The sequence below is a fragment of the Cyrtonyx montezumae genome, unplaced genomic scaffold, assembly GCF_038088225.1.
Source record: "Cyrtonyx montezumae isolate F1298 unplaced genomic scaffold, pur_monq_1.0 scaffold_0, whole genome shotgun sequence".
Taxonomy (NCBI): domain Eukaryota; kingdom Metazoa; phylum Chordata; class Aves; order Galliformes; family Odontophoridae; genus Cyrtonyx; species Cyrtonyx montezumae.
Window position 1 is genome coordinate 11,608,989 of NW_027071824.1, and position 17,442 is coordinate 11,626,430.

Here is a 17,442-nt window from a genome sequence, read left to right on the forward strand (position 1 = left end):
TTCTAACATCACTGTCTAAAGAGAAAATAGTCAATCCATTATAAAACCGTACCTATAGGAGAATTTCTCTTTCCTTGAATTTAGTCTTAACACCTAATAAAGATTTTTCTATGTAGCCACATTAGTATTTAACAGTTTCAGTCATTCCACATTTATGCGAGACAAAGCCACAGGACTGGTGATGCTTTACAGCTGTAATTGAACACCAGATGTTGTCCACTGAGTAGCTGCACACACCCACCCTGCAGCCTCTGTGCTGGGCTGTTGGTGGCACAGGTTGCAGGAGCTTGGATTCACAGAAAAGTGGCACCACTCAGCTTTACAGGGTAGGCAACTGTCATACTATTAACCTGAACAACCCAGACTACCCTTAGCATAAGTAATAGCAGCTTTTTAGTGGAAAAAAAAAAAAAAAGCTTTTAGTAAAAACCTTTAACTAACTGATGAGTATTACCTGTTTTGCACTAAGACAACACTTCTTTATTAAAGTTCTGTTAAAGTTCTTAAAGTCTTTTTTTTTCCCTTTTTTGTGTGTTGTTTTTTTTTTTCCCAATATGTAAACACAAGTTTTAAAACAATAGCATTTCTGCAAGTACTGAGTTTTGTAGGGAATTCAATAACCACATGGAAACTGAACAAGAAGACTCACTGGAGTTGTGTAATCTATGTATATCTATGTCCTTGTTGAAAACCAGTGACATGTCTTAGGAGATTAGAAGAACAATATTTGGGAGCATTGCTAATTACAGTTAAAGCAACTTCAAAGTTACATCCCACTAGCAGGTATGTTTTGTTAATCAGCAGTACCACAGAAGCTCAATAAAAAAAGCAGCTGTAAGAAAACTTCTGGCAAAATTTCACCTGTGATTTTCTCCCACAGGATGTCTGCTCCCATTCTCGCAACTTATCTGCATTTCTATTGCATTCAGAAAATACAGGTAGGTAGAAATAGAAAATACAAATACTGTTCTCAAACCCTCGCTGCCTCCTTACATCAGTGTATCCCCTCAGTACAACAGTTAATATGAATTTACAACATGAAGAAAAGAGACAACTGTTTGGTAACTGCCAGCTACATAAGTGAATACACTTTCAACTTGATATCAGTATTTCTTTTCTCTTTGTTCTAATCTTGAAAGTAAGGCTTATCTTGAACACTAAAAAATGACCTTAGAGAAGAAACAGCTGGAAGGAAGTTTCATTGGAAAACATTTAATTATATAGCAGGTTTATTTCTCTGATCAGCAGATAATGTAACATTTGTTTACTACATTGAATTTTTATAAGTATATGTTGAACTGCTATACTTCAAACATTATTACCAAGCTACGTAAAAAGTAATTCACCATAGCTAATGTTTCTGGGCTACTGAACATAGCCAGATGAACAATGCTACTTCCCCATTCATTCCCTTAGACCCCAGTGATCCTACACTCAAAACAAAATAGAAAAAAATATGATAACTGACACTCCTGTTGGTAATTTACATCAAGGATTTTACATCAAGCTAACTACTACATAGTATAGTATACCTCTCTCTTTCACTGAGCCACAAAAGCCTACATTCAAGAATGACTTTCAAAATATATTTGTGTAATTTGTATTCTGTTATCATAATCACACACCCTAGCCACTGGAGTCTGTAGGGTTTTATTACCTATTCAGTCCTGTAATAAAACTCTTACGATTGCTTGCTAGCTCTTCTTCATGCACCATTCCTCTCTGCTTTATTTTCAAAAGCTCATATTTATTTTAATTGTCTTTATCCCTCTGAGTAAGTGTCCAAGTATTAAAGTCATAAAACGTAAGACTGATAGCAATCTCGGATACCTGAAGCTTGACCTTCCTTTGTAGCAATTTTAATTTATATCCTCCTCCTCTCAAAGGAGGTAAAAAGACATTCACATTCATTAGCAGGTTCAATTTCCATCGACAACAATCTGTCTTGGTACTTGTTCTGGATAATTACCTAACTTATGGATGTTTTCATCACAAACTGGCTATTTTCAGCAGCATAATCATGAACTTCATTTTTCTCTTCAAAGTCACATCCATACATCTCTGGCTCAAGAGTGCTCTAAGCTAAGACAGTCCACTCATGTTTTTCTAACTGCTCGGTCTATCTTACAGTTTTTCCTGGGTTTGTGCTAACATCAATTCTGTCAACATCAGTTGACAGAAATGGAGCACTGATTCAAACACATATCTGTGGGGCCTAGTAAGGATGTTCTCTGCATTTATTCATGCTGCTTTAGTGATTCATCAACCATCCTTAAAACCATTTCTTCCATCTTGCTTATTATTCAAAAGTTATCAAATCCAAAAAGTGGAAACAGATAAGTTAAACTTCCAACACCACAAAATCTTGCCGTAATCAGTAACTCTACGAAGACAAAAACAAAAGCCCTGTAGAGTCAGCAGATGAACCTGCCTTGTAATCACACTTTTTTCTCTTTAATATATAAAGGTTCTAGATTCTTTCATTGTACAGTATTTTCTAATTCTGTACGATGCCACTGTAAATTGAAGAATAGTAACTGCTGATCTGTTTTACTACTGAAAATAGTGGGAAACTTAATCTTCAATTAATGGTAAAGAGTTATGAAATTCTCATTCCCTTACTAAGTCTAATTTTTGTCACATGTATCTGACTAAGCTGATGTGACTCAGTCTGTTCTTTAGAGTTGGGAAAAATGCAACAGCGCTACTGGCTTAATGAAATGCAAAGGAAACAAACAAACAATACAAAACACATTCAAAACCTCGAGGACTTTACATTCCCATGACAAGCAAAACTGAGTAAAAAATAAAAATAATTTAAAAAACCTCGAACCAGTCTAATACTGATTTAGCTAAATGAAACTACAGTATTTTGTGGATGCATTGAGAAAATTGGAATGTTTCTGAAGAGTATCTGAGTACTAATTGATGACACTGAAACCTACAACAGAAATTTCCCAGAAAACAAATTTCCATTTTTGTCTTCATGAAGTTTTGGTGGTTGGGTCTTAAATATTTTCTTTTAAAAACAGGTCACACGAACCTCCCAAACAGGAGGAGAGATCCTTCTCCTCCTGTGATGTCAACACCAAGTACGTAAAGAATATTCATGAAGAAAGCAGCTTCCACCCAGAAACTGCTCCTCATAATGATATCTGCAACTGCTCAACCCACAAGGAGCTTCTATGAGAAGCTGTATCTTGGCCACTAGAACTCATCTCCTAATGGAGACAGTGAATGGAAGCAGCACACACATTAAAACCAAGTAGTGCAGTTCCCACTCTTCATATAGAAGGAACAAACAGCAAGGGAGGAATCACTGAATCCTCTTTTCTTATAACCTGTGTCTGCTGTTTTCAAAGGAAGCAAAAATGAAGGGACTGCATAATGAATGGGACAGTGACAAAAAAAGCAAAAACTTTCTCTCCTATTTAGTATACCAGGGTCAAGCTTGACATTGTCAACGTGTAGGTATAAATGCACACAACACTGGCAGGAAGCAGGTCAGCACTGCCAACATTTCAGAAGCATCCAAAGTAATATATAGAGAGAATTTAAAAGAAACAATATCGCTTGTAATAATCTTAATTTATCTAAAACTGTGTATTCTAAAAATACATCACTGTAGGCTTGCCAAAGTAAATGTAAAGTAGATTAAACTGCTAACATGCAAGATGACGACCCAGCTGATGAGTGAATTCTTTCACACAAGAAATAAAGAAACATCTATGTATCTATTCCATGATTAATTTCAGCAGTCCTATGAATTACTCTCAATATAAAGAGTTTGTAAGGGTATGTACAGATTTGGTCAATGCACAAATGTGAGAACAATTTCTGGAAATTAATGAGCATAGAACTGTGACTGAAAGCCTTGGTTTCTTGGTTGGACTGCCACTAGTCTGCTTTGCTAACAGAGTTTAGGCCTACGAACATAGCAGAGCCATGGCATGGTGGAGTTCAAGATCACAAGAGAAAGAAGGCAGGCAAAAGGCAAGATCACAGCCCTGAGCTTCAGGAGAGCAGATTCTGCCCTCTACATAGATCTGCTGGTAAGGATGCCTCACAATCTTCCCGACTACTAAAAGACCCTTGCAAACTGCCTGAAGTCAGAAAACTTTCACAAACGTAAAGGGGTTTCTACAATAACCTCTGCGATGAACTCTTCCATCCAATTGATCTGGCAAAAAATAAATAAATCTTAAAACGAACCCAGAAACAGTTAATCATTAAAAAAGGCCAACAGAGGATTTCCACATTTTCTTGTGAATTACAAACCTAAGTCTCTCCCCTGTCCCCGTGACTGTATGGGTAACAGAGAATTAGAAACTGCATTCACAGAAGAAACACTAAGCAGAGAAGGGATTTTTCTTTGTCTTGACATATTTACTTTAAATGACGATCTACTCCTTGAAAAATATCACTTTTGTAAGAGCTACATAATAACAGTATTTCTCCAAATTTCTTAACAAAAATTCTTACATAAAGCATAAAGACCATGAGATTATTTTATCCTCACACATTTATATTTGTACATAGTTCTCATACTATGGACCAAAAGCCACGTTTTCACATAATGCAAAGGACTGAAGTTTAACACAATACATTTGTATTACTGTCAAGAAAACTCCTCGTCAATCTCAACATTTTGAAAAACAGACCATGTTTGGACAAGCACTGCATTCTGAAATTTTTCTGAACGATCATTCTATAAATGAACATTTGGCTTGCAACAGATGAGGCAATTACATAACACTGACACATAACTGTAATATACCTTCATGATCTATTACATTTGGCACTGCCACATAAGCTTTAAGTTTGAGCAATTCTAACTTTCCTGCTCAAAACTTGACAGCAGATGAACACTGAAAGAAAAATCAGGCAGTAAATTTACGTCAGCTTCTGGCTAACATGACTGAAGAAATTAAATTAAATTAACTGAGTTCTATTTTCATATATTGGTCTGTATTACTGGAAAAAGTCTAAACCTTACTGAGTATTGTACAGACATCACTCGTTTTCATAAGGATTTCCGTATCAGAGGAGAAGATAAATTCTCTGTCATGTCATGGAAATGCAGTACAGTCTTAAACACAGACAGATTATTGCCTTAAGCTCTATGTAAGTAAGGCTTCAGAGAAACAGTGCTTGAGCAAGTAATCCTGTAACACAATTTTCCATTCAGTTAGACTTTGCAAGTTCCACTTTAGAGTGATAAAAAGGAAACTAAAACCATGCATCCAAGATCCCCTGAAAATCACAGCATTTTGCTTTGTACTCTGGTTTACAGCAGGTGCACAATAACTATGCACTGAACTGTGTGTTATCAGTGTTTCACGAATACAACATAAAAAAGAAAACTCTTCCTTTTTGCATCTATCATGCTTCAGCATTTCTTCTGAATACTTCTTATTTTTAACTAGCAAGTTAGTTCATCAATTCATTCATAATCTATACCTTGTTAAGTGTTAAACAAAGACTTTGAGCAACCTTGATTCATAAAATCACAATAGCAAAGCCCAAGACACATGTGAGAGATCAAACATGACTGGATTGTTATCAACTGTCAATTTTCAAAGAATATCGAACTCTGACAGCACTGGTCTTTCCCCAGTGCAGTAAAAATTCATAGATTAATAGAATCATAGAATCATAGTATAGCTTGGGACCTCAAGGATCATCAAGTTCCATCTCCCCTGCCATAGGCAGTGTTGCCAGCCACTAGATCACATACTAGGTCAGACTGCCCAGGGCCCATCGAGCCTGGCCTTAAACACCTTCAGGGACAGGGCATCCACAATCTGGGCAGCTTGCTCCAGCACCTCACCACTCTCTCAGTAAAAAAACTTCCACTGACATCTAATTAAAATCTTTCTCCCTTTAGTTTAAAACCATTAACCCTTGTCCTATCACTATCTACCCTTGCAAAAAGCTAATTTTCCTTAAGTTTATAAGCTCCCTTTAAATAGTGAAAGGCTGTAATGCAGTTGACCTGCAGCCTTCTCTTTTCTAGGTTGAACACATCCAGTTCTTTTAGCCTGTCTTCACAGGAGAAATGCTCCAGCCCTTGGATCATCTCTGTGGCTCTCCTCTGGACCCTCTCCAAAAGCTCTACATCCTTCCTGTGCTGGGGGCCCCAGACTTGAATACTGTACTCCAGCTAGGGCTGAACATTGCAGTCTCATGTTAACTTCTTCATCAACCAGGACCCTTAAGTCCTCAGCACGGCTACTCTCAAGGAGCTCTTCTCCTAGCTTGTATACACATCTGAGATTACCTTGACCCAAGTGCAAAACCTTGCACTTGGCTTTGTTGAACTTCCTTACATTCTCAGGGGCCCACCTTTTGAGTTTACTGAAGTCCCTCTGGATGTCATTCCTTCCTTCTGCTGTATCAACCATGCTGCTCGTTTGGTGTCGCCACTGTAGTACTAGTTCCTAGTAACTGCTCAAAACTGACCCAAAAGTCATGCTCACTGAGAATATCTTCTGCCTCACAGGGATGGAAAAGAAAACCCAATCTTGTTAGTAACACTTGCATAGAAAAAAAAATAATAAATCAACCTTTGGACAGCTTCAGAACCAATTCCCCATTATTATTTTTTTACTAGATTCATAGATACATCAGGTCGGAAAGGACCTACAAGATCATCTAGTCCAATCATCCTCCTAACACCATCCCTACCCACTAAACTACTAAATCAAATCCCTCAGCACCTCATCTAAACGCTTCTTGAACAGCGCTAGGGATGGTGCCTCAACCACCTCCCTAGGCAGGCCATTCCAGTGCCTGACCACTCTTTCAGAGAAAAAATGTTTCCTCAGGTCTAATCTAAATCTTCCCCGGCGCAACTTGTGGCCATTCCCTCTCGTCCTGTCATTATTTATCAGGGAGAAGAGGCCTACCCCCTCCTCACCACAACCCCCCTTCAGGAAGTGGTAGAGTGCAATAAGGTCTCCTCTGAGCCTCCTCTTCTCCAGACTGAACAATCCCAGCTCCCTCAGCCGCTCCTCATAAGCCTTGTGCTCCAGACCCCTCACCAGTTTTGTTGCCCTTCTCTGAACACGCTCCAGGGCCTCAATGTCCTTCTTGTAGTGAGGGGCCCAAAACTGAACACAGTACTCGAGGTGCGGCCGTACCAGAGCTGAGTACAGGGGGATGATCACCTCCCTGCTCCTGCTGGTTACACTATTTCTATTTCTAATACAGGCCAGGATGCCGTTGGCCTTCTTGGCCACTTGGGCACACACACGAGCATCAACCAACACCCCCAGGTCCTTTTCCTCTCTACATTCTTCAAGCCATTCTGTCTCAAGCCTATAGCATTGCATGCGGTTATTGTGGCCAAAGTGCAGGACCCGGCACTTGAACTTAATAGGTCACTAAAAAGGCAACAGTGGCTTTATACACTACAGTCAGACCGTGCCCTCATTACAAGGGGTTATAATCATTTTACACATTGACAAAACACTTTCACTTCTGTTGGAACAGCCTCTTTTCCTAACACTTTCAGAAGGACCCCAGTTTTGTGACATACAGGTGGCCAATGCTGATAATCCCCTCCCTCCTATACAACTGCTGGACTGACATCCACATCAGGAAAGACTGGACAGAATCATCCCACACAATGGGATGACCTTCTCTCTTACCTATTTTCTACCAAATGCAAATTTGATGATGAACCCCTGTGATCCCAATCCAGCTACTTTCACAGGCATCAAAATGTCTGTCTGAAGTAGTAAAAGGACAAAAACACTGAACAAATTATTAAGTCAGTTAATATATGTTAGAAATAAGCCAATAATAAACATGTTGGAATACAAGTAAAGTTGGCAGTAATGGCTGGCACTATACTCATTTCCTTACCACAGGTTGCCTGTGAAAGGGAAATTAAATGCTGGAAAAGCTTTTAAAAAAATAACTCACAGATCACCACACGTTACAATGGGAATGTGTACCGAGACAGACTGCCAACTAAGGCAGACCAATAGAGCTGAACATATATAATACGTCTTTGTTGGAGAGTTGCTTGTGAAAAACAGACAATAAAAATGGATAACTTATTACTTTGATAGTTTGAAAATCAAACACACTGAACAGACCAGCCATAAACCAAAAGAATGATATATGGGGAATTAAGAAATTTCTGATTCCCAACTGATAGTGAGCTGTTCTCCAGTGTTTTCAGCAGAATACAATACAAAGCTTATCACATCTTGCACAGCAAAGTGACAGGAAGTTGATGGTGAGGCAGGAACATTTGCTAATCAAGTAATAAGTAAACGTAGGTAAGGAGCAAGTCTCAATATCTACAATACCACTGGTACTTAAGAGTTCAGCTCTGCTGTAGATGTGCTCTGTGATTCTGGGTGAGTCACACAGATCTCTCTATAGATATGTACAGATAAAGATATTTGCTCTCAAAGCACTGTAATCTCCAGAGATGAAGCTTTATATGAAATGTAGTGTTGTTATTTACAACTTGCAGTCTTCTAATAACTGTTGAAATCTGCACTCCACATTTACTGTTTGTGAGAATCAACGTTAAAATGTTTAAATATGCTTGAGCACTCAGTGCAACTCATTGCATGTTATCTGACAAGTATGACCAAAAAAGAACCCACCTAAAAAGTACAATAAGAAACTTACTTGAAGAAGTGTCCCATGAATGCTATTCTGCCGTATGCACAGACTGGTAGAATCTGGAAGCCCCTTCAGCAGTGACAGTACTGTATGTGGTACTTCATTTATCATAACAAACGGAACAAGGGCTCGACCTGACATCTCACGTGAACGGTACACAGGAGACTGCCCACATCTAGAAAAGAAGAGAAATACATGTTTTTTTGTCATCCAAACACAATCCACTGTTGTGGCTAAAAGCCACAGAATATAAAACAAAGGATAATACATGACACATATATTCACAAATCAATTTTAGATTTTCTTGGTAGTAGTGAAGGACTACTTGCCTAGAAACATAAGCTATAGTAGAGCCTGAAGCACAGAAATCCTGCCTGAAGGAAGTACTGAGCTATGTTCTGTGCTGGAATTCTCATCCCCATACTATGGTAGCACACTCTATGCTCTGCCCTCCCATCTTTTCCCTTGGGGAATAACTTTCAGGAAGATCATCTTTGAAAAGGAAATGCAAAGAGTAGGCTCTTCACAAATGATATGAAAACAGAGAAGTAACAATTGGAGACTGTTCCAGATGGAAAAGTTTTAATCCTGTACTGACAGATGTAAGAAGCCAGCTTAGCCCTTTGTAAAAATAAATTCAATATAATTAAACAAAAATATCTTAATTCCATTACATAGTGAAAATAAACCTGAAAAGTGGTTTGTCTACAGCTTTTCCTTTATTTGTGCTATACCATGTTTCCTTAACCATGTAATTCTCACATACAGATGTTCTTTCCAAACACAAGCAATACTGTTATTGCAATGGGCATACAGCATTTAATTAGCTGTAACAGTAAACTTAAGAATGTTCTTTATTTTGTTCATGACCTTTCACAAATTATTTTTTCCCAAGGAATGTGACCAACTCTTCAGAAGGAAGGGTGGAAAATGGGGAAAATGCCAGGGTTTCCTCTAACTTGAGCAAGGGTACTTTCCAAAACTACATGATTCAGAGGTGGTTTTGTCCTTGAATGCAGCATAACAAATTAAAATGGAGCTGTGTAGTTTTTCCTCTTTGTAGTAAAACATGGAGCTGAGAACAATTTTTAAGAAAACTAATTTTAATTTTCCTTTCTTGTAAAAACCAACAGACCTACCACGCATGCATTATGCATGTATGGACATACAGTATTTTACATATTGAATTTTGTTCCAGATTGTTATGTTATCAAATCTATTATGGAAATAAAAGTGACTGCTGCATATTCAGAATAAAGGAAGTAATTTCACATTTTCTCAGCTACCAAAATACCGGGTCCATAAAGACAGTGTTTATACTGCATATGAATAAAGCAGAAGCCTAACGCAAAACCACTAGATTTACTTCTCTTCCTGCCCCAAAGGGCTCTCTAAAAACAGAAGAAAACAAACAAACCAAACAACCTCAGCAGATGAGTGTTCGCAGACCACACAAAGGAGTCCAGCTGGGACCCTCAATGTAGGTTAGGTATTGCACTCTGAGGATCCTCAATCAGAATGTAGTGACCTCCTTTCTCCTCATCCTCCTTCCCCCAAGCAAACCCCTTGTTGCCTAGCAGGAGGAGAACTGGCTCAAGACATAGTAATCCCGGTTCCGCAACTTGCTGTACCTGAGGAAAATGCAAACCAGCAGCTTCTGCTTGCCTGAAGGGCAACCCAATCATCACCCAGCTGCTGTGCTATGCACCTGCTGTAAGTTCTCACACTACTTACTAGTGAGGATGCAGTAGTTTGCAGCACTGGTTGCATCAGGTTGGATATTAGCAAAAATTTCTTCTCAGAAAGAGGGGTGAGGTACTGGAAGAGCTGCCCAGAAAGGTGGAAGTTTTCAAGAGAAAGATAGATGTACCACAGAGTGATATGGTTTAGAGCAGTCACAGGCAAGGGCTGATGGTTGGACTAGATGATCTTAGTGGTCTTTCTAACCTTAACGGTTGTATGATTCTGAACCTACATACTTGTGGAAAGCCTCAGAAGTCCTACAAAGTCACTACTAAGCAACAAAAGCATTGTAAAGTTTAAGAACAGTAAAGCATCTGATTTATAGGAACATACATGGGAACACAAAGACGACATTTCACAATGGCAAATAGCTTCTCAAATCTGAGAGGAGTTAACTCTCTTCCAGTTTTCTTTTCTTTTCCCTTTTTTATTTCCCCTAAAATACTAAAAATTGTTTCTTGGGAGAATGAAAAACATTACAGATAACAATTTCAAAAGCACTCCTCCTTTTCAACAACAAATGCAAGATATCACGCCAGGTCACCCAACCCTGAACTTCTGGATACCCTGAAAGCATCTGATCTGTGCTTGTCTCATGCTTTGGAGGCATTTGGCTTCACTCCTCAATCATACAAGAAGTTTGCCAGAAGAATGTCAAGATAAACACTTTTTTTTTCTCCACAGTTTGCAACAACATCCTAGATTATGAACGAGTAGCTCTGATTTTTGGCTGAATTCCACTTACAGACCATCTAAAATAACCAGGTAAAACAAGGCAACAGATTTAACCCAATGCAGTAGTTTCTGGTTAAATCAGTCTTAAAGATCCAGTTTATAACTTAACATTGAGCAGTGTCATCACTTGTGGGGTGGCAGGTACACCCCACAGTAGTGGCAGAATGGAAAAACAGCCTCACTGTGGGCCACTCCGCCACCTGCCAACCCCACAGTTTAAACCTGGTTCTCACCATTCCTGCAAACAAAACATCAGCCACAGAGCCTTGCATGTGCATGTATACCTACATAATTTTGTTTGAAACTACGAAATTTTCTTTGCTTTGAAAAATAAATGAGAGAAATAAAAAGTGTTTTCTGCAGGTGACTTTCTTTACATGCAGTTGATATGTAAGTAAATTTTCAAATCTAAGAAATAGCTAAAATGTTACCATATGTAGAAAAATGTAAGACATCAGTCAAATTTTATAACTCAAGGTAGCAAGCAAAGAAAACTTGCAGGATCCTTAGGGAAGTATCTACTAAATCCTCAGTGGTATTAACAACTGTTGAAGTAGTATTCCACTTTAAATTCAGCATGGTTTATCCAGGTGAATGAGGTTTTAGATGTAAACTTGTTTACTTCAAACAGTTCATAATCAAGAACAAAAAGCCAATAAATCTGACCAGTTTTCACTTTGTGTAACTGTTGACTCAGTGGATTTCCACTGCTCCTGTCCAGTGTTAACACTCAGATCTGGAACTAAGCTGCTAACTGACATAATTTATATGAGCAACTCTCATAAGGCACAGAAGGATTCTGCACTCCTCTGCAGACTTCAAAGTGTCTAATTTATTGCTCTAGCTATGAACAACAAAAAACTAGCTGCAAATAAATGTACCTTCATGCTTTTTTTAATAATAAAAAAAAATCTGCAGATGTTTCTTATGTGTTTCTTTATCTCCCTTTCTTATTACTCCCTCTCAACAGACTTCATGCTAAGCAAATCAACAAAGCAAGCAAGGATTGCCTTCAACATGAGTATGACAGAAACAAATGAGTAGAAATCATTTGGAAAGTCTCAAGCGTAGCTGAAAATGATACAGCCATTATATTAATACCTACAGTTGTTAGATGAAGGGTGAGCAAGGACAAAGACATTATTTCCACGTTTATCGGGTATAGTAACAGTGATCTGCTCACAGAAACATAGTATGGTTCAGTTCCTATTAATTCACTATTTATTAATGACACAAGTAGTCATTCCTACAGTCACACAGACAGTATCACAGCATCATAATCTCGTTCTCAGCTGAAATACATTTACATACACTGCCTTCACAAAGTGTTGGAAGAGGGAATCGGGAAGTGCAGCCATGAAAACAAGATGGAATCAGAAGTAGGAATGAACATGATAGACAGCAATGTTCTGCAGAAGGAGCTTCAGATCATGCCAATCACACCAGCTACCCCACCTTCACTGAAAAATTCCTATAAGAGTAAATGCAGTAACTTTCAAAAGTAGTATTATAACTTCCCAAGCAAAGAGAAGTGCAAAAAGAAGTATTAAAAAGACACTCGAGTTTCCACACAATTAAAATATCTTGAAAAATCAGCAGGGTAGTACATACTCATTAATATGAGAACAAGGTTTCCTGGAATACAATAAGTATTCTGCTATATATATGCCTGAATATATTTATGGATTGCTTTGATTTAGTTTCTCCTTTAAGGAAACACGTCAGTTTTCCATTTTATCACACATTTGTTGCACCCTAGCAATTAAAATATCCAATGTACTTAATTTAACCGTGGAAACCTACACTGTAATTGGTCAAAAGATAATCTCTTGTGATTTCATGCAAAATTAAGAACAAAAAAAAATCCAAGAAAATAATTGGAGTTTTGATACAGCACCTTAGTACATGCTTTCAGGGGCCTTCTGAGAGGAAATCATATGCATTTGTCTTATCCTGTCACCAAGATTACAACCAACGTTATTGTAAAAGGAAGTCAACTCATCAAGCTGAATCAACAACAAAAATTTGAAGTGCTGTGGTTCAGTCAGCCAATAAGGCAGGATCTCTAAAACGTGCACATAAGTAAATAGTTACTTACACTGCACATAAACTTCAGACCAAGAAAAACAGATCTGCTTCAAATCAAGATTTGCAGCAGAGCACGATGAAATTCTTATTTACGTGGCATCTCTTGCCTTCCCATCAAGGAATCTTAAAACACTGTCCTCAGGAACTAAATTCAGTGTAGGTTTACTTAACTTTCTGTTGTATTCTCCTGATGTCAGAGCAATTTTTTTGCAATGTCTCCCAATAAAAATTGTATTTCAAATTTGTTAATTCGTGAGAAGTTATTACGAAACTTCATACTTGTTGAGTAATCTGAAGAAATACACAGTAACAAAGTAGAGGAAATAAAAAGAACAGAGACAGAATGATTATGAATCTTAATGACTGTATCGTTATTTTAGACTACGAAAAGGAAGATGGATGTATAAATAAAAGATCAGCGCCTTGTGAATATCTTGAACAATTCAATTGATTGTAAATAAGAATATAAGAGCAGCAATTTTGAAAACTTCTTATCAGATCCATGGAAATAATAAAAGAATTTGCCCACACTTTAAGAGAAAAGGCCATAGATCACAGCAAAGAACATGTAAATTATACATTCACTTTAGGCTGATTAGAAATCTTGAGCACCCTATTGCCATCAGGCATTTCAGAGTCTTCTCTATCACTACAATTTGAGCTTAATCGAAGTGAAAAAATGCTCAACTATTTATCGCTTGATATTTAAAAATTCTAAAAAATAAACAGTCTGAAAATCTGCACATTATCTGCAAATAATCTGCAGTGAATGCTTGTGGCAAACTGAGAAGTACAGATCAGAATCAGTCAGTGTGTAATTAGTGATACACATAGAGAATATTAACCTGAAAGAAGGATTCTGAGACCATTTTTAACTACTCAGAAAAGAATTGCATTCAGAGGGGAAATACATTTCTCTTTCTCTATTAAACCCCAAACATACCAAAGTTCAATTGCAGATCACAAGCGATACTCTCTCCTTCATTTTTATTCACACTAACAGCTTAAAATAAAACTAAAGAGGAAAAAAAGAGAGTGTGGAAGCATGACAGGGGACTTCAACTATACAGTCTTTTCTAACAAAAGTCATTTTGGTAATTTCACTTACGCATTCCTTATCAGTGGTACTTCTCTTCAGGCCTGAAAGCGTTTCTATGACTTGAAAACAGTTTTTCCACAAACAATTCAAAGCTACAAACTACTTTCACGATAGAGATTCAATACTACAGAACAGTGTATACAACAAGAATACAAAGAACATCATATGCTTTAGAGGCACATATTGCTCATTTTTATGTTTGTATGTAAGATCACCTATTTTGGAGACCTTGCTTACATTGAAAAGGATATCAGCCTTGACAAGTTGCACTCATAAGCATCTCCCAGCAAGGACAGAGCATTCCAATGGATCAGTGTCTGCCCTGAATATCACAGTCATTCCAAGTAATAAATTATCCCAGACAATAACAACACTAAGCAGTTATGCTGAACAGACAATACATTTATATATATATATATATATATATATATATATAAATTAAAAATAGAGCAGAGACAAGAAAAGGTGCATTTGATATGGAAACCAAAGGAGATGCTTTTACAAACATCTTAATCAAGAGCAGCTATTTTAATACAGCAAAGCTACAAAAACCACATGTAGTAATTTTCATCTACTATAAAACACATTCCCACACAAGTACTTTTCTGTTTAATCTTTTACTGATAAGATTTCCAGTTTACAGTAACAACTGAAAATAGGCAAGTTATAACATTAATTCTCCTATTGGTGCCATATCACAAAAAAAAAAAAAAAAAAAAAGGGAGGAGAGAGATAGAAGAAGTACACTAGCACAATCACTCAGCTAACCTGCTTGGCCACGTACCACAAGATACTCCAGTTTAGCCTGGAGAAAGTCATAACTCTTTTCAAGTCAAAAACAAGATGCATACTAAATCCACATGTGCAACTATACATGCATGAAAATAGAAGAAACTGCCTTTAACCAGATACATGAACAGCAATTTTAACAGGATGTAAATGAACAACGATGACTCCTTGAGAGCCTACAAATTTACATTCAAGTTTCTAAGAAGATAAAATAAGAGGTGATTGTCTTCACTTACTTAATACATCTATTTTCAAAGAGGCTAAAACACACAGGTTGATGATTTGCAATATTACTACATAAAGGTTAAAATATTAAGATTGTAATTTTATGTACACATGCTTATGCAACTGAATTTGGGTTCAAAAGCAAAATACATCAACTACTGCAATAGTATCTCTTCCTTACCTGTGGAGAAGTAAATGCAGCAATGAAGACTAAGGAATATGCAAGGAATTAGTGAATGTGAATAAAGAATGGTCAGAGGAAAAAAAAAAAAAGGACAAAGGGACAAAGCAGCACCACAGTGACATTTTTTTATCTCAGTAAGAAAGAAAGAAAGAGAGAGATAAATCAGTAAATTACAAAAGCCAGCATAATCATAGAACAGAATCATAGAATGGTTAGGGTTGAAAGGGATCATTAAGATCATCTAGCTCCAACTCCCCTACTATAGTCAGGGACACCTCCCTCTAGACCAGTTTGCCCAAAGCCCCATCCAGCCTGGCCTTGAACGCTCCCAGGGAGGGGGCATTCACCTCCCTGGGCAGCCTGTTCCAGTGCCTCACCACTCTCACAGTCAAGAATTCCTAATATCTAGTCTAAATCTACCCTCTTCCAGTTTAAAATCATTTCCTCTTGTTCTGTCACTACCAGCCCTTAAAATATATTTAGATCACTATGCTTTTTAAGTTTATTTAGCATTTGAAAGCCATATTTAAGAATTAAGTATTATTTAACATCATTAGGTTGCTTGATTACATAGGAAAGATCTTAAATATTTTACTAATCTGAAAACTACTGAAACCAGACATTTGTATTATCACAAGCAGAGTGCAGTTGAAGGTCTTTATATTTCAAGCAAGTATTTGTCAAGACAGACTGATTCTCCTTGGCCAGTAAAAACCACAAAACAAAATTAATGATAAGAGACTAAAATTCAAGTTCTTCTATTAGAACTAACAGCATTTTAAAAGTAGCTTTCTACACTTGTTAGTATCTGAGAACACTATCTCTGAACAGCATGTAGTTGAAATTAAAATTTATCATCTATAATTTGCGCACTGAACCTCTCAGTCTCTACTGACTGTATATAATCTTTTATAATAAAAACTCGTATTCTGCTTTTAAATTGTAAGAAAAACCTGCAACACCATGTTTCTTAATCTATACTGACATCTGCTCAGATCTGAAAATGATTTAACCAGAACTCAACAAAACTTAGTGTATTTATCCACTGAACAGAACTTAGAGTACTCCATTACCTGTATGGAATCAAGACTTGATTTAGGAGTGACTTTTGACCACAAGGCAGCTAACAATGCTCTTCAGCATCTTTCCTCCTACAGAAAATTTTTCCTCATCATATACAGTTTTGCTCTCCTTGCATGTTAGTGTGCATCATCAACTGTGTTACAGTAATTATCTGTTAACGACAAGCTCACAAGTACAAACAATAATACCATGCTACTTAGGGGTGGTGCATGGAAGGGAAAGCAAGCAGCAGTAGAGGGCTAGTGCTTCTCACTGTCACCTACCCCAGTTCCTGACTGAAGTCAGCGTCAAGGCATTTTTGAAAGCAGTTGCTCCATTTTACAGAAATATGCAAATTATAACATACTCCACAAGAATGCTGTGTCCATTTCATAAGTGCATCAATTTTGGAGAAGGATGTTCAATTTCTATTTATATTTTCCACATTACCTCAATGACTTGCAACACTGCCTTGAAATCAGAATTACCTGACAAATTTTTGCAGGGGAAATTTCACTAAAAATTAAAATGATTTTTACTTAAGGAGCACCAGACACAAACACAAAGGTTATCTTGTTTAATGATTTTAAAGTTAGGTGCTCTTCTTTAAACGATTAGGAAGGCAGAATTCTAAAAAGGACTAGACTTCAATTACTGTCAATACAGCAATATCCACTTACTCCTTCAGAGGACCCAGTCCAGAACATTTAGCACTGAACAAACACTTTGGCAACACTGTGATATGAGAGGGCATAAGGTAATTCAAATTTGGATCATTCTGAGGAGATTACAGGTTTTTGAAAGGGGTAAGGGCAGGAGAAAGGGAGGTTATGTTTTTGTTTCATACTTAAAACATTACCTCCCAATTACC

General features: G+C 37.3%; 1 protein-coding gene across 1 annotated transcript in view; it reads right to left on the reverse strand.

The window, feature by feature from the left end:
• Positions 1 to 17,442, reverse strand: part of LOC136048193 (tRNA (32-2'-O)-methyltransferase regulator THADA-like) — a 129,107-nt gene that overhangs the window by 74,734 nt on the left and 36,931 nt on the right. Inside the window, exon 10 of the mRNA XM_065735692.1 lies at positions 8,653 to 8,821. Coding sequence (XP_065591764.1) covers positions 8,653 to 8,821 — 169 coding nt within the window. The remainder of the gene's footprint in view (positions 1 to 8,652; positions 8,822 to 17,442) is intronic.